An 18,764-nucleotide genomic window follows, 5' to 3' on the forward strand; every position below is an offset into this window, starting at 1 on the left:
AATACAATACAATACAACAATACAATATAATACATAATTAATATAATACAATGACAATTCTTTTTATCTTCACAACACCAATAAATAATTGTGTAATAATAATAATAATAATAATAATAATAATAGTCCTACCTAAATTAAATTATTAAACTCGATCACAATTATAACTTCAATTTGACTGCGTCCGTAAGAAATCGTTTAGCCTTTTCTTGAAAGTGGTTATTGCCTGGCAACCCCTAATCTTCTGAGATAGAGAATTACATTCACAGGGGACTGAGACAATAAAATAGGATGAATAGTTGGATGTTCTATGGGCAGGAATTGCTAGAATTTGGCTCTCCTGTGACCTGGTATTTAGATTGTGATTGGAGGATAAGTAGTTAAACGGGAACGAAGTTAATTTGGATTATAGGTGTGGAGAACTCGAAACAGAAGAGGCAGCGAATGAAGCGTTCTACGGTTATTAATTTACAGCCAGGATAAAGATTTGAACGAGGGCGTAATATGGTCAAATTTGTGAGCATTGCTGATGAATCTGACACACATATTGTGTACACACTGCAGCTTGTTCGAAAGTTCAGTTGTCAAGTCTGTAAGTATTACGTCGCAATAGTCAAACAGTGGTAGTACGAGATTAATGTGGTTGATGTAAGCTGTTCATTGGTAGATTTTCCTCCTAAACATTCCGCTATGTTGAAAAAATATTATCACTTATGAGTTACTAGTTTTATCAGCATGAAACTATGAATGTAGTTCGATTGCTATTAATAAATTGAGCACTAATAAGCTTAGTAGACTGGCTGGAATATTTTAGCATGGAATTATGGCATTAATTTTAGTTCGATACTTGCAATTACTAGTAATACTATGTTTACTACTGTACTATAGTAGACACTCTTGCTAGAGGCATTTCAAGGTCACTGTAAGAGAAGAAGAAGTAACTCAGCCTTAGCGGGATCTATAGGAATCAGTAATATTACGATTAGTGGCAGTCTTGTGATTGGGCAACGCTTCCCGCCGTAACCTTCCATTAATGGTGTTTAAATCCCATTTCATCATTTGCCTATTATAATATTAATAGTAAATCATTGCAACCATAGTTGTAAAGGAACCTGGATTAGTACAAGAAATGAAGAACCACAAAGTTGAAATATTGGGATTAAGCGAGGTTAAGAAGAAAGGAAGTGTAACCAGAAGTATAGAAGGAGGTTGCACATTAAGGTACTCGGGCTTTGATAAAAGAGCAAAGGAAGGAGTTTGAATAATAACAAACGAACAATGTGAACAGAAAGTTAGTGGATGGATAGCAGTTAATTCCAGAATAATAATTGTACTGAAATTTGAATTGGAAACACCTATATCATTTATACAAAAGTATGCACCCACAGAAGACTCAAACATACTGGAAAAGGAAGAATTCTACGCGGAGCTACAGAGAACAATTGATAAAGAAGAAATAAGTAGAAGAATATTATAATAATGTCAGGAGACTATAATGCAAGAATAGGAAGAGACCAAAGAATAGCACATGGCTGCATAGGTAAATTTGGAAGTGAAAGAACATTAAACGAAAACGCGAAAAGGGTGATCGAATTCTGTATACATAACCAATTACTAATTGGAAATTCCTTTTATCCACATAAGAAAGCACACAAAATAACTTTTGAAGCAGAGGACAGAAATGCTGAAAGCATTATAGACTATATTGTATACTCAAGATCAATCAGAAGAGACATAACGGATGTAAAAGTAATTAGAGGTGTAGAATTAACAATCAATCATAGATTAGTGATGGTAGATACGAGATTCCAACAACCAAGGAATAGTAGAACCAAGAAAATCAAAGTAATTAAAATAAAAGAACTGGAAAAATCAGAAAAAAGAGAAGGGCATAAAAAACTAATTACCTTAAAACTACAAGAAGAGCAATTCGGAGAGGAATGCATTAAAAAAACACTAAATAGCGCTAAAGCTATATGTGGAGAAACAATAATGAACACAAAGAGGAAGGAAACTGCTTGCTGGAATGGAGAAATAAAAGAGAAAGTATTAAATAAAAAGAAGGTATGGAAACAATATATAGGGAGTAAAAGAGAAGAAGATAGACAGTGTTATATAATTAAAATAAATTAAACAAAATCTGCAATAAGAGAAGCAAAACTAAAGCATGGGAAGAATTTGGTAAGATACTGAACAAAATGCAAAAGATAAAAACAATAAACAGTTCTAGAAAACAGTTAAGTCTATTAGGAGAAAATATGGTAAGGGAATAAGATCAATAAAAAAGGAAACCAGATAATAACCGAGAAGAAACAAATAGTTGATGTTTGGAAATAATTCTACGAAAGGAAATTGGGAGAAACGGAAAATGAGGATGAAAACACGTCAAATAGAAGAACACAGGACCTACAGATAGGAACAGAGGTACAAGATAAAGAAATAGAGGAAGGAGTTGAAGAAATAGAAATCGAAATAGCCATATATATATTAAGAATAGGAAAAGCTGCGGGAATAGATATGATAGTACTAGAACTCATCAAATATGGTGGCGAAAGAGTGGTTAAGGTAGTCACCAAAATATGTCGAAAAGCTTGGATAGATAAGAGTATACTTACCTGAGGAGTGGAGAAATAATATCATCATATCCATCGATAAAAAAGGAAATAGCTTGGACTGCGATAATTATAGAGCAATTAGTCTCTCACCGGTAATATATAAAATATACACCAGGATCTTAGAGAGAAGACTTTGATTATTAGTTGGAAGAAGAGCAAGCTTCGTTTAGACCAGAAAGACAAACACAGGAACATATGTTCGCAATAATAAGTATAATAGAAAAGAACAAGGACCTCTACCTTGCTTTTACAAACTTAAAAACAGCGTTCGATTTGGTACCAAGAAAGTTATGGGAAGGACTAGAAGCAAAGACAGTACCACAAAGGCTATTAAAAGCACATATGAAGAGATGGTTGGATTAGTACGAATGGATGGGATAATATCAGAAGAATATAAAATGCAAAAAGGAGTGAAACAAGAGGATAGCGTTAGTCTACTTCCGTTTATCATATTTATGCTTGAAATACGTAAGATATGTAAAAGGGGGAACGGTACGAACTAAAGTTTGGAATTGGAGATTACGACCAATTTTCTCCAAGCACTACTGTATGCAGATGAAATTGTATTATAGCAGACACACAACAAAGACTACAAAATATAATAATTGAATAGAATGAAGAATTATTAAGAAAAGGAATGCTGATTAATATTAATAAGAGTAAGACCATGTGAATATATAAAGAAATATACATAATGAAGAATTAAATATTATATGCAACGATCAAATACTGGAAAGAGTAGAAAGTTATGAGTATTTAGGTTCTATTACTAGCAGTGAAGGAAGAACAGAACAAGGGATACTAAATATAATTAAAATGCAACAACAACCTATTACCAAATAAGTAACACAAGAGTTGGAAAAAAAAAAGATCAGTATCAAGACCAAAATGCAAATATGTAACTCAATTTAATAAAACCAATACTAAAATATGGTACAGAAAGTGTACCGCTAACTGACAAGTACAAAAGCAAGATAACTGCTATGGAAATGAAGTTTCTCCGGAGAACGATAGAAAAAACTAGAAGCGATCGAATAGGAAACGAAAAAGTAAGAAAAGAGGTCAAACTAAAGAAATCTATAATATAGAATATAGAAGAAAAGCAACTAAAGTGGTTCGGACATGTGTATAGAAAGAAAGAGGAAAAGAAAGTTAAACAGGTAATGGAGAAGCGAGTGGAAGGAAGGATAGGAAGAGGTAGACCAAGATTTAAGTGGGAAAATACTGTAGAGAAAATAGTACAACAATGTGGAAATGGTTGAAATAAAAAAATCGAAAAATCGAAGGAGAATTGGGAGGACAAATTTAAAAGGTACGCAAAACGCGTCCTTGCAAGGGGTTGGGGGCTGTACAAAACTAAATATGTGAGCTCCAAGCCTGTTGGCCACTAGTCTCACTCCGGATTACGCTGCTCCTCTGAAGGAGATCTAGAAAATTTTGAAGGGGAAGCCGAAATTGGACGTAACCTCTTAGGTACCACATACGCGAGGGGGACTTAGATTTGATCAAGTGATCACGGAACGGGGCGAGGAGGAGTTGGCTGGTGTTTGCCGTTAGGATGGCAAGACGCCGTCATCTGTTGTTCGATGACAAAGCACGTGAAGGCCGTCGGAAGAAGCACCGTGAAATCTAAATCTGCAATTTGAGAGGTCCCTGTCATTTCAATTGCGACTAATTGAGTGACCTCGTACATTTAATAGACTATTTATAGTATCTGAACTAGGGCATACATCGTTTATAATAAGGGGGGGATTTATATGGGGAAGGGCATATAGGTCCGTGGCTCATTTCTTATAGGGCTCATCCCGACATTTGTCTTGCGCCTGAGGAAAACCACGGAATACCTTAGGCGAGATGAGTTGTCTCATGTATAAGAGACTAGCCAATTTGGCTATTATGTAGGAGGTGATTATTGTCATGAGCCTTGTTGAATCATCTCAATTTTGAGACAAGCCATTTGGCTATATGATGGCTCAATTACAAAGAGGGGGGGAGAGATGTAATTAGTTAATTAATTTAAAGTAATTAGGGAGATTCATGGGGATATGAGTGCAGGTCCGTGGCCCATTTCTTTTAGGGCTCATCCCGACATTTGTCTTAGCGCCTTAGGAAAACCACGGAAAAACCTTAGGCAGGATGAGGTTGAAATAAAGAAAATGTGTAAAGATAGAGAGATTTGTAAGATTTGGACGGAGAGAAGTGAACCCGACGCCTAACAGCATCAGGGATTGGAAGAAGAAGAAGAAGAAGAAGAAGAAGAAGAAGTAAATTATTGCAGTATATAAGACTATCACTTAAAGTTCCACGAGAATAGCAGCGATCTAAGTAAAATTAGAGATACAGTTGCTTATCGAGTGGGACATAGAGCATCCTTCAGTATATAAGATTAAATAGGTTTTTGTATATTCATGACGAAATGACTTACGGAGCTGTTATCCATCAGCCGTTCTCATAGTGGGATAAATGTGTTAACAAGCTTATCGAGTATTAGGAAGTGAGTTTAATTTCTTTGTTTCTGTTAGCTAAGGCCAGGTTTCATTTGAACAACATAATAGACATATGGTAATATCGTATCACTTCTGCGAAGCTATAGTCCGGCCATCGGATCTGTGCCCCCGTAAGATATGCGAACTGAACCCTAATTCCTTTTCAGCCTCGGCAATTCATTTCTCTCCTTGCATTCCTATTTCTCTCTTTTCTATGCCTCTCCCTTTCTCTCCCTCTCTATTCACAGTTTTGAGCCTTCTTGCGGGACAGTTTATTTGCACTTGCAGTCCAGTGTTGTCAACTCAACATGAATACTGTAGCACGGAGTGGTGAAAGAAATATTATTAAGCAAGTAATAGCATTTTGCGATGAAGAGAAACAAACAGGTCAATATTTGTTTCCTATAAATCAGGCAACGAAAAGAGCAACTGATATCACAGGTGAGGATTATTGTATTTCAATTGATTACGTTTTAAAATTACTTAACCAATAGTAATATAATACAACTTTTTAATGTAATTTATATATGCAGGTCAGAGCGCCTAATAAAGAAAATCAGGAGAGAGGGAGTCTGTGCAAGAGATGAAAAGCTAGAGTCACCAGGGAAGAACAGACCAAGGGGACCTTTAATTCTTGTAGATGATATGGACAGATGTATTTTAAGAAGAAAGATAGAAGAATTTTATGCGATGCAGAAAGAAGTTCCGACATTGGAGAAATTATTGAAGGTTGCGAGAGAAGCAATAAATTTCCAAGGAGGGAGAGAAACGCTACGGAAAGTGATTCGAGACATGAGAATAGATTTTAAAAGTGTAGAAATACAAGATGTATTTTGATTGAAAGACCTACTTAAATTAAATTATGAATACAGTAAGTAATAATTAACCTTACATTATTATAAGCAATATTCAAGAGACATGACACTGTTTGACGGAAGTTTGGCAACATCCCTATTCGGGAAGGTTCGTGGCCTGCTGTTTGATGTTGTGGGTGAGAAACGGGTGGAATGGGGTGAATAGAGGCGTTAACTTTTCCAAGAACGACGACAGCGCTGAAGGGGCACAGATCCGATGGTGCGACAATAACCACATTTTTATCCAGATATACTTACTTACAAATGGCTTTTAAGGAACCCGAAGGTTCATTGCCGCCCTCACATAAGCCCGCCAGCGGTCCCTATCCTGTGCAAGATTAATCCAGTCTCTATCATCATACCCCACCTCCCTCAAATCCATTTTAATATTATCCTCCCATCTACGTCTCGGCCTCCCTAAAGGTCTTTTTCCCTCCGGTCTCCCAACTAACGCTCTATATGCATTTCTGGATTCGCCCATACGTGCTACATGCCCTGCCCATCTCAAACGTCTGGATTTAATGTTCCTAATTATGTCAGGTGAAGAATACAATGCGTGCAGTTCTGTGTTGTGTAACTTTCTCCATTCTCCTGTAACTTCATCCCGCTTAGCCCCAAATATTTTCCTAAGCACCTTATTCTCAAACACCCTGAACCTATGTTCCTCTCTCAGAGTGAGAGTCCAAGTTTCACAACCATACAGAAGAACCGGTAATATAACTGTTTTATAAATTCTAACTTTCAGATTTTTGGACAGCAGACTGGATGATAAGAGCTTCTCAACCGAGTAATAACACGCATTTCCCATATTTATTCTGCATTTAATTTCCTCCCGAGTGTCATTTATATTTGTTACTGTTGCTCCAAGATATTTGAATTTTTCCACCTCTTCGAAGGATAAATCTTCAATTTTTATATTTCCATTTCGTATAATATTCTGGTCACGAGACATAATCATATACTTTGTCTTTTCGGCATTTACTTCCAAACCGATCGCTCTACTTGCTTCAAGTAAAATTTCCGTGTTTTCCCTAATCGTTTGTGTATTTTCTCCTAACATATTCACGTCATCCGCATAGACTAGAAGTTGATGTAACCCGTTCAATTCCAAACCCTGCCTGTTATCCTGAACTTTCCTAATGGCATATTCTAGCGCGAAGTTAAAAAGTAAAGGTGATAGTGCATCTCCCTGCTTTAGCCCGCAGTGAATTGGAAAAGCATCAGATAGAAACTGACCTATACGGACTCTGCTGTATGTTTCACTGAGACACATTTTAATTAATCGAACTAGTTTCTTGGGAATACCAAATTCAATAAGAATATCATATAATACTTCCCTCTTAACCGAGTCATATGCCTTTTTGAAATCTATGAATAACTGATGTACTGTACCCTTATACTCCCATTTTTTCTCCATTATCTGTCGAATACAAAATAACTGATCAATAGTCGATCTATTACACCGAAAACCGCACTGATGATCCCCAATAATTTCATCTACGTACGGAGTTAATTTTCTCAAAAGAATATTGGACAAAATTTTGTACGACGTCAATAAAAGTGATATTCCTCGAATGTTACCACAGTTGGTTTTGTCCCCTTTTTAAAAATAGGTACAATTATGGACTCCTTCCATTGTTCTGGTACAATTTCCTTTTCCCAAATAGCAAGTACAAGTTTATAAATTTCGCTATATAATGCACTTCCGCCCTCTTGTATTAATTCTGCTGGAATTTGATCGATACCTGGAGACTTGTACTTTTTCAGATTTTCTATCGCAATTTCGACTTCTGAAAGCGTGGGTTCGGGTATAAATGGCTCAGCAGTTTGTATTTCAATTTCGTCCCAATCATTTCTATTTGGCCTATGTACATTTAGTAGTTGCGCAAAATAGTTTTTCCATCTGTTTAGGATTGATGGAGAGTCTGCAAGCAAGTCACCATTCTCATCCTTGATCACGTTTACCCTTGGCTGATATCCGTTCTTAAATTCCTTTATACCCTTATATAAATCTCGAATGTTTTTATTCTTACTATTTGTTTCTACCTCATTCAGTTTTTCCTTCAAGTAACCTCTCTTTTTATTCCTAAGTGTACGACTTGCTTCCCGTCTTTCATTGAAATAATTATCTCTCTTCTCCTCAACTGGATCCTGTAAGAATTTCAATTTTGCCTGTTTCTTTCTTTCTACTACCATGCAACAATCTTCATCAAACCACTGTTTATTTTTCTTAGTTTCATAATAACCTATGCTCTGCTCAGCAGCAATTTTGATACTATCTCTGATATTTTCCCACACGCTATTAACATCTAATTCTTTCTCAACTTCGTCGGAACTTTCTAAAGTGGCAAACCTATTCGAAATTTGGACCTGATAATTTTGCTTAGCTTTCTCGTTCTTTAATTTCAAAATATTGAATTTAGTAATATTAACTTGTTGCTCTACTCGCTTGGCTACTGATAAACTTTCTCTTAATTCTCCAATCACCAAATAATGGTCAGAATTACAGTCTGCACCCCTACTATACTAGTATGTCTCCGTTTATCTAACAAGATGTGATCTATTTGGTTGTGTGTCAATCCATCTGGAGAAGTCCAAGTATATTTATGTATATCCTTATGGGGGAATGTTGTACTTTTGACAGTTAATTTTTTCGATGTGGCAAAGTTGACTAATCTAACTCCATTGTCACTACTAATTGCGTGTAGGCTCTCTTTTCCAATAGTTGGTCTAAAAATATCCTCCCGTCCTACTTTAGCATTGAAATCCCCCAATAAAATTTTCATGTGATATCTAGGGAACTGATCAAAAGTATGTTCCAATTCCTCATAGAAGCTATTCTTTATATGGTCGTCTTTCTCTTCTGTAGGGGCGTGAGCATTTATAACTATGATGTCGCACCATCTACCCTTAAGTACTAAATATGATAACCTGTCACTGATAAATTCTACCTTTTTTACTGCTGATTTTATTCTTTTATGAACAAAGAATCCTGTTCCTAATTGGTGATTATTGTTTCCTTCCCCATAATACAACAAGTAATCTCCTATTTGTGATATGCCATTCCCATCTAACCTAACCTCTTGTACTCCTACGAAGTCTATTCTATATCTAGCTAGTTCTTTTGCTACTAATGTTACCCCTCCTGTTCTATAAAGACTAGTTACGTTCCAAGTGCCAAATCTTAAAACCTTATTCGTTTGCTGTGGTCGTGCCAGAGAATCAGTCCTATTCCGAGGCTTATTATAGGGATATGTAACAAGCTGGTTTTTACGGTGATGGGTTGTTAGCCCTTCGCCCAACCCCCAAGCTGGAGGACCACCCCTTATCGGCTGTCCACGACTGCTTATTCAATATATTCGCAGCTACCCTCCATATCTGGAGGCCGTCTCCTCTATCCGCAACCTGAGGACGCGCCATGCCGTGGTGATAGGGACCCACAATACATGGGTTTATCCAGATATAAGGGCTCAAAATATTCGTATGATTCTTTAAATTTGAATAAATATATTTATAGAAATTATTGTTAGTAAATAACATAAGAGATTTTCAGTTTAAAAGTCGTCTAATGATAAGAACATTAGTTAAATGAAACTGTATGAAACGACTTTTTCATACCGAATAATATTTCCTCTTCTGTTACTTTCATCTGGGTAGTTTTCTCACGCTGCTCCTTACGATCTTTTATTACCTGGAACAAAAATTATACTGGGTGAAAGGTAAGGTAGTATATTAATTGCAGGATGTGATTCCTTGAAATATAACGAACAAAAAAGTATAATACCATTTTGCTCATTTTTGCGAGGTTTTTGAAGAAATAATACTTTTATGCCGATATTTGGATCGCGAATTTTACGAATACTGTTTAAAATACGGTCTAATTACGTGTATAACAACGAAGAGAACGTTTATTATGTTCACATTGCAGCAGTATTTTTATTAGAAAATTCACAGATTTCGAATTAATCGATTAACATTGGAAACATTGGTTGCTGTGTCACGTACACAATCTGTCATCGCTGTCCGGACCGCAGAAAGTTCGCCTAGTACTCGCAACTGATCAGCTGTTGTTATGTTTATATTGCAGTTTATAGGGTGCAGTTGGACGTACAGCGATACAGTTTAATTTATTTCAAAACTACGAGATGCCAGATTTCACAAATCGTGAGTACTTAGACACGATCCGCAGATGAAATTCGTAACAGAGAAGAGATACTACTGACCAGAGTTCGTCATAATTGGACTAGAAGATGTGAAAAATGCACGCACGACATTTTAAACAATACCTGTAAGATGTGAGTGGAATGGGTTTACAGAATTTATTAATCTTTATTTCATTATTAACGCCCAGAATTAGTGATTCGTAAAACAACAAACTGTAATGATAATTACATCTTGTTCACAAAGTTACATCAGTTTTATGTTTCATTAATTGTAACTGAAACTTCAATCCTTGGTTTTTTTCACTAATTTGGACATAATTTCCTGATTTTCACGTTACTTCTTATTGCTGTACGTATTTCTTGTGTACATGAAAATTATTACGCTATGCTTTGTGTTGAATTGTTAGTTTATTGCATTGTATGTTGATAATTCTGTATTCATTGTTGAACTCCGCCCGGACACGAGCTATTTTGTTCATTAGGGTTATTAATTTACATTTTCTGACATTAAATTACACACACTAAACAAATAACAGTTACGTCCCTATCCGGAGTTTACGTAGGTCATTTTTGTGGGAAGATGTATCCCCAGATTAGATGGCGAAGTATTGCACCGAAGCTCAGTACATGAGCCGTTCAGAGCAGAAGTGGTTTAAGGGAACGCACAGGTGAAATTACTAAATCTTACAGTTTTCATTTTTTTTTCTCTAAGACCAAGGACACCAGAATAAAATTATGTGACACGTTTCCTTAGTAAGATGCAATAAAGGGCAGGAATTTTTTCAACGTGATTTTCTTTAATTTTCGACGTGTGGAACCATTTATATATAAATTAATTAAATTAATATATAAATGCTTCCACACGTCGAAAATTAAAGAAAATCACGTTGAAAAAAATTCCTGCCATTTATTTCATCTTAATAAGGAAACGTGTCACATAATTTTATTCTAGTGTCCTTGGTCTTTGAGAAAAAAAATGAAAACTGTAAGATTTAGTAATTTCACCTGTGCGTTCCCTTAAGTCAAAAATGGGTAATAAGGGCTGAAGTAATCATTCTGTAAAATACAGCGCAAAGTAGCAATAAATATTCAATTTATTTAAACTATTAATAGTCAGTGGATAGCACGAAGGACATATTAATTGCTACTTTGCGCTGTATTTTAGAGAATTTTTACTTTAAACCTCATTACCCAATTTTGAATTACACCACTTCTGCTCTGAACGGCTCATTTGTTTCCTGCCGTCCTCCCCTCACCTGCTGGAAGATACACGGTGAAAGGTAGTTTAACTTAACCCACACCCTTCAAGTCGCTGACCGCTTGGCGTGTGGGATACTACTTATGCGGCGTTGAGACATCATGCAATTGCCGTCAGCGCTTTTCAAACACTTGTAATTATCTCACTATCTGTAAGTCCTAAAATTTTTTGACAAAACTTACTCTAAATAATGAGTTCTATGGCTCCTGTCAATTAATGTACTACCTTACCTTCCACCCTGTGTAGGGTAATTTTCGTTCAACAATTAGGCTACATCCATTCCACAAGTCGCCAATGAGTGGCGTTTCTCAGCACGTACAATTTAGAAAGAATTTTTTTTTAGTTTAAGCATTTAAACGTGAATTTAAATACCCATTCTGGCGATCGATAGCAGACTCTAGCCACTAATAAATTCAAAAGCACTATAAGCTTCGATTGACAAATTTACGTTAAAGTTGTTCTCACTAAACATGTAATTAAGCAGTCCTAACGTTGGGGTATTGAGTCACATAGCAGCGCCACTCTGAAACAACTATGTGTTGAATGGCTTTTAGCGTATTTAGTATTTAAAAATTTAGTCTTTTTGCGGATAAAATAGTTAATTGTGCTAAATAACTTTCTTTCAGAAGATTTGTTGATTTTTCACTATGTATTTCAACTTATCAGTTACATTTTGGAATTACTTGCAAATTTTATCCACAGTAATCTCACTAGAGGTTTTGATTTATCTTGAGAATATCAATACTTGAGTGGCATTTAACTGACTATTACACTATTACAAGAAAGTATATAAAGATTAGAAGAAATGAAGTACTCTAATACAGTAAAATAATAATTGACTAACTAAAATGCTAATGCCCTTAAAATATATTGTTGCATTTTCTCAACATTAAAAATATTTCGCTAGATGGCAGTATTGTGTTATGATCAGCTGTTCTCTTGTTACCACTTGTGCCACGTCTACAATCTTCATTGAATTGTGTGGACGATTACTAGTCAAAAATGCTTTGTTGATTCAGTCTCATTTTCATTAAAACAGTAGCATTCCATTTCAATTATATCAATATAATAGGCCTATATATTAAACAATCTCCGATACGTGACTATCCATAATTATACAGCAGAAGCTATAACAAGTGGGAAATGCCTGCTCTTCATGTCCTTTCTCTAATAGTGTGGCTCGAAATGTGTCAGTATTTGATCACACGTTAACATTATTTTCCAGAAACTCATTTTCTTCGGCAAAATAACTATACTTGAAACATATAGTTAGTTGCATTTCCTTCTTCACTTAATGTGAACTCCTTCCGGATCCATTTTGCAATAGTTCAGGTAGTTATGTACAGTTAAATGAACAGTTCCCCCCATTTACGTAAAAGTTTAATATAATTCCTTCTTCAGTTACTCTTCAATTTCCCCGAATAACAATGGCAGTATTCATTTGAATTATTGGTATTGACTGGTCTTTCTTGTAGTTTTTCAATCGCAGCTCTCTTAATCTTTTTAAACATATCAATTTGGTTATTGAATCTGTAACTGTTCATACACCGGTTCAAGGAATTTAATGGATTTTTTTTTCTTTTTGCATTATTGAATATATTTCTGCAGGTATTTCGTCTTTTGCTATATGAAACTGATTCACTAAACTTCGTTGAATCAGTGTACATTCTTTATATGTAGGCCTACACATTATTTATTAAAGATAATTTAGGATATTTTGTACATCTATATTATTTTTTATCTCAATAAAAAAAAATATTGTGCTACTTCGGCCATGGTCACCAATGTATATCCACATAGTATGGTACATAGCCAAACATATTATTTCATTTTGTAGTCATTTTATTTTATCTTATAGAAATTTAAATACTGAATCATTATAATATTATGCCTACAATTTACGATATTCTCTATTTGACTTGGTGAAATGGTCTCATTCATAGAAGGCAAAATCTTTTGCTAGTTCTCTTCGTACTTAATTAGCCTCTTTTATATAATAACGCAAATGGAGAAAGAGATTGGTTATCAGAAATAAGCTAAATTACGTATAATACATTAATTTATAGTTTTCTGCCCAAGGACAGGTCATTCAATGCAAACCCAGCATTTTCCAATATTTCCTAATTTTTACCTTCTTTTAGTCTGGCATACGATCCATGTACCTTAATGTTGTATATAATCTGATATCTTCTTCCTCTCTGAAGTCTCCCGTTCACCATCCCTTCCAGTGCACCCTTCACTATGTAATTTCTTTTCAGTCAGTGACCCAGCCAATTCCTTTTCCTCTTCCTGGTCAGTTTCAGCATCATTCTTTCTTCACGCATTCTTTCCAACACAGCTTCATTTGTTATTATCTCTTTCCATTTCGCACGTTCCATTCTTCTCCATATCCACATTTAAATACTTCTAGTCACTTCTCTTCACTTCGTTGTAATGTCTATGTTTCTGCCCCATACGATGCCACATTACACACAAAGCATTTCACTAGTCTCTTACTTAGTTCTTTTTCCAGAGGCACGCAGAAGATGCTCCGTTTTCTATTAAAAGCTTCCTTCGTCATTGCTATCCTCCTTTTGACTTCCAGGCAACAGCTCATGTTACTGTTTACAGTACACCCCAAGTATTTGAAACTGTCCACTCGCTCTACTGCCTCATTTCGAATCCGCAAGTTTAGCCTACCTTCCTCATTTTTCTTCCCATAACCATGGTCTTCGTCTTGTATGAATTCATCTTCATCCCATACTGCTCACAGCTGTCATTTAGATTCAGAATCGATGTTTCTATTTTAAAATGGAAGAACAATTGGAAGAAGAGCAGTTTGGCTTCAGGAAGGGAAAAAGTACGAGAGATGCAATTGGACTTCTACGAACAATCGGCTATTTATACGTAGGGAAAAATAAAGAAGTGTATGTGGTATTTGTGGAGCTAGAAAAAACTTTTGACAGAGTGGATTGGAATAAACTAATGAGGATCCTGAAGAAAATTGGCGTGGATTTGAAAGACAGGAGGCTGTTCAGTAATCTTTATATGAAACAACGAGTCAAAGGCAGGATATGAGAAGAAAATGTCAGAAGGAAGTCAAATAGGGAGAGGAGAATGACAAGGATGCCCTTTATCACCTACCCTGTTCAACATCTACTTGGAGGATTTAGTGAAGAACTGTTTTCAGAAAATGGCAGGAGTATTAGTAGGATGAAGAAGAATAAAGTGTATAAGATTTTCTTATGTTATGGTGTTGTTAGCAGAAGAGGAGATGATACTAAGGGGGATGCTACTGGAGCTAAATGACAACTGTGAGCAGTATGGAATGCAGATAAATGCAAGAAGACGAAGACCAGGGTGATAGGAAGAAAAGTAAAGAAGGTAAACTTGTGAATTCTAAATGAGGCAGTAGAGCAAGTGGACAGCTTCAAATACTTGGGGTGTACTATAAACAGTAACATGAACTGCTGCTAAGTAGTCAAAATGGGAAATAGAAATGGCAAAGGAAGCGTTTAATAGAAAAAGGAGCATCTTCTGCGGACCTCTGGAGAAATAACTGAAGAAATGATTAGTGAAGTGCTTTGTGTGGAGTGTAGCATTGTACGGAGACATGGACGTTACAACGAACTAAAGAGAAACAATTGGAAGCATTTCAATTGTGGATATGGAGAACGATGGAAGTGTGAAATGGACAGACGAATGAGAAACGAAGCTGTGTTGGAAAGAGTGGGTGAAGAAAGAATGTTGTTGAAACTGATCAGAAAGAAAGAAAGGAATAGACTGGGTCACTGGTTGTGAAGAAACTGCCTTCTGAAGGATGACTGGAAGGAATGGTGAACGGGAGAAGAGTTCGTGGCAGAAGAAGATATCAGGTGATAGACGACGTTAAGATATATGGATCAAATGAGGAGCCAAAGAGGAAGGCAGAAAATGGTAAAGACTGGAGAGAGCTGGGTTTGCAGTGAAAGATGTACCCTTGGGCAGAACACTGAATGAATGAATGAATGAATGAATGAATGAACATATCCCTTAATATTATCTGCTCTTGTGATAACAATGTCATATCATCAGAGCATCTTCTACACTTTATTCCTCTTCCTCCTACTACCATCTCCTCCATGTTCTGAAAACAGTTCTTCACTAAATCCTGCGAGTAGATATTTAACAGGATAGGTAATAAAGGGCATCCTTGTCGTTCGCCTCTCCCTATTTCACTTCCTTCAACATTTCTTCTCCTTGTCTCGCATTATTCATTTAAAGGTTACTGAAGAGCCTACTCTCTTTCCAATTCAGTTAAATTTATTTTTGGATCTCTATAAGTTTCTTCCAATCCACTCTGTCAAATGTATTTTTTTCAGGATCACAAATACTACATACCCTTCTTTTTTCTCTGTAGATATCATTCGTCGATTGTTCGCAGCAGTCCAATTGCACCTCTCTTACCTTTTTACTTTCTGAAACCAAACTAATCTGCTTCCATCTGTCACTTGTAATACATGGAAAAAACATATAAAAATGACTAACTGTAATACGAAAATCGAATTTATATGTCTGTATGTATGTATTTATTTACACTGCAAGTGGGCAAGCACCTGGTGGCAGTGGTATACACAATATAAACAGTACACAATAAAATTGCAATACATAATACAATTATACAATACACAATACAATAAGAATACATAATACAATTTAACACAGTAATTACAATTAATAATAAAACATAAAATACCTAATTTTACAATACAACCTACATATGTATAGGCCCTGTATAAGTTTCAATAGTCTTTCACTTTACTCTCATCTCACTCACTGTAGTGGCACTATGACGCCTTTCACTGACACTTTAGGACACATTTCACTGACACTATAGAACACATTTCATTGACGCTATAAATTATCACTGATCGGAACTATTCACTGCACTGTAAAACCATAACTTCACTGACTCACTTCGCTTCACTGATACAACAGTTCAAATAAGTCAAATAATTACACCCTTATGCATACTTATAAACAGAAGTACATTTAAGCTAAACATTTCTAGTCTAATGCCCTCTTACACGCTATTTTTAAATAATTTACAATTCAAACCAAGGAAGTAACTCGTCAGGCTAAATAAATACATGTCACCTTAAAAAATTAAATTTCAAATGTCACCATAATTTTAATTTGCACTTTATACACATACACTATGGCCATAAAGTAATTTAAATATGCGCTTCTGCATGTATGACTTACATTGTCTGAAGTGCAGGTAATAAGGCCGTAAAACATTACAACGAAAGGAGTTCGCCCGGCACCGTGGATCGTGTCCCGGCATAGCTCAGTTGGAAAGAGCACTCAGCGCGCAGAGCTGAGAGGTCCCGGGTTCGATTCCCGGTGCCGGAACGAATTTTTCTCGAATTAAATGATGATAATACAACCTTTGAAGTTATTCTTGAATCTCCTTAAGGAAGGAAAGCCCTCAAAGACCGCTGCAGGTAGGTTATTCCAATCATTTATAGTTCTGTTTAAAATGAGAATTTACCTACATCCGTTTATTTATCAACATCCGTTTAATTTACCTACATCCGTAGAATGATATTTTATGTTTATTTGCTTGATTAGCAGTGCTTTAAACTCTTGGTTAGGAAATCATTCTGAAGAAGTATCGCGTTGGTTGGAATGATTTTCATTGCAGGTTTTACTGGTGTTGTCTTTTGTCATAGGAAAATAAAGATTTATTTATGAGCAAAGAGGACAAATTGACTGTGTAAACATTAACTAAAATGTCTCGAGGAACTCAATAAGTGTTGGTTTATGTTGTCTAGAAGAGTAAATCCATAACTTCTGGTATCTTAAAAAATTTGATCAAAATTTAGATTTATATTGCCGATCGCTGTTTGTGGGAGTGAACATTTTCATATATAGTATGTGCCAATGGTTATTATTAATCTACATTAATTGAAGGTACATTCCTCAAACATGTACTTCATAGGATGCTTGATGTTATTATAAATATAGAAAAGACTTACTTTTTTTGTAAACCCGTGTATAACTTTGAGGCTCTTGTCTTGAAATTTACCCCACTTGGTAAGGCTGAGAATGAAGTCAGAAAGTAGGTGGGGTTGCGCAAGTCTTTCCATTGTAACTTTCTTCATTCTGAAATATTTACATTATGGTATGAAAATTAAAAGACAAACATTCCTAGTAATATTGCGTGATAATGTGATTCTTAGTAATAATAATAATAATAATACTAATAATAATAATAATAATAATAATAATAATAATAATAATAATAATAATAATAACAATAATAATAATTTACTTACTTACAAATGGCTTATAAGGAACCTGCAGGTTCATTGCCGCCCTCACATAATCCCGCCATCGGTCCCTATCCTATGCAAATTTAATCCACTCTCTATCATCATATCCCACCTCCCTCAAATCCATTTTAATATTATCCTCCCATCTACGTCTTGGCCTCCCCAAAGGTCTTATCGTATGGATTCGTAACAAGCTGTTTTTACGGTATGGGTTGTTCGCCCTTCGCCTAACCCCTAACCTGGAGGACCACGCCCTATCGGCTGTACACGACTGCTTATTTAATATAGGGTAAACTAGGATCTGTTGGACAGTCGGGCATGTTGGACACTCTGTACTTTAACGTGTTACCTCGCCACTTGTGAGCACCACATTCTGCTGGAAGTCAATGACTGAAGTAGCCCCACTCGTGGCTACTTCCGTCATTGACTTCTAGCAGAATGTGGTGCCCACAAGTGGCGAGGTAACACGTTAAGGTACAGAGTGTCCAACATGCCCGACTGTCCAACAGACCCCAGTTTACCCTATTCGCAGCTATTGTCGGACCATCGGATCTATGCCCCCGTAAGATATGCGAACTGAACCCTAATTCCTTCTCAATCTTGGTAATTCATTTCTCTCCTTGCATTCCTATCTCTTTCTTTTCTGCCTCTCTCCTTTTCTCTACCCCACTACTCACAATTTTGTGCCTTTTGGGACAGTTTATTTGCACTTCCATTCCAATGGTGTCAACTCAACATGAACACTGTAGCACGGAGTGGCGAAAGAAATATTATTAAGCAAGTACGTAATAGAATTTTGCGATGAAGAGAAACAAACATGTCAATATCTGTTTCCTATAAATCAGGCAACGAAAAGAACAGCTGCGATCACAGGTGACGCTTATTTTATTTCAGTTGGTTGTGTATTAAAATTACTTAACAAATACTAATAACACAACATTTTAATGTAATTTATATATGCAGGTCAGAGCGCCTAATAAAGAAAATCAGGAGAGAGGGAGTCTGTGCAGAAGACGAAAAGCTAGAATCACGAGGGAAGAACATACCAAGGGAAACTTCGATTCTTATAGATGGTATGAACCGATGTATTTA

General features: G+C 35.9%; 1 protein-coding gene and 1 non-coding gene across 2 annotated transcripts in view; one reads left to right on the forward strand and one right to left on the reverse strand.

Moving 5' to 3' along the window:
• Positions 1-18,764, reverse strand: part of LOC138698285 (cytochrome P450 4C1-like) — a 103,123-nt gene that overhangs the window by 21,718 nt on the left and 62,641 nt on the right. Inside the window, exons 7-8 of the mRNA XM_069824078.1 lie at positions 17,376-17,502; positions 9,574-9,646 (exon numbers count right to left, since the gene is read on the reverse strand). Of these exons, the coding sequence (XP_069680179.1) occupies positions 9,574-9,646; positions 17,376-17,502 (200 nt within the window). The remainder of the gene's footprint in view (positions 1-9,573; positions 9,647-17,375; positions 17,503-18,764) is intronic.
• Positions 16,673-16,749, forward strand: TRNAC-GCA (transfer RNA cysteine (anticodon GCA)). Its single transcript has one exon. It is a non-coding gene; the product is annotated as a tRNA-Cys (tRNA).

The sequence above is a fragment of the Periplaneta americana genome, chromosome 4 (assembly GCF_040183065.1).
Source record: "Periplaneta americana isolate PAMFEO1 chromosome 4, P.americana_PAMFEO1_priV1, whole genome shotgun sequence".
NCBI lineage: Eukaryota > Metazoa > Arthropoda > Insecta > Blattodea > Blattidae > Periplaneta > Periplaneta americana.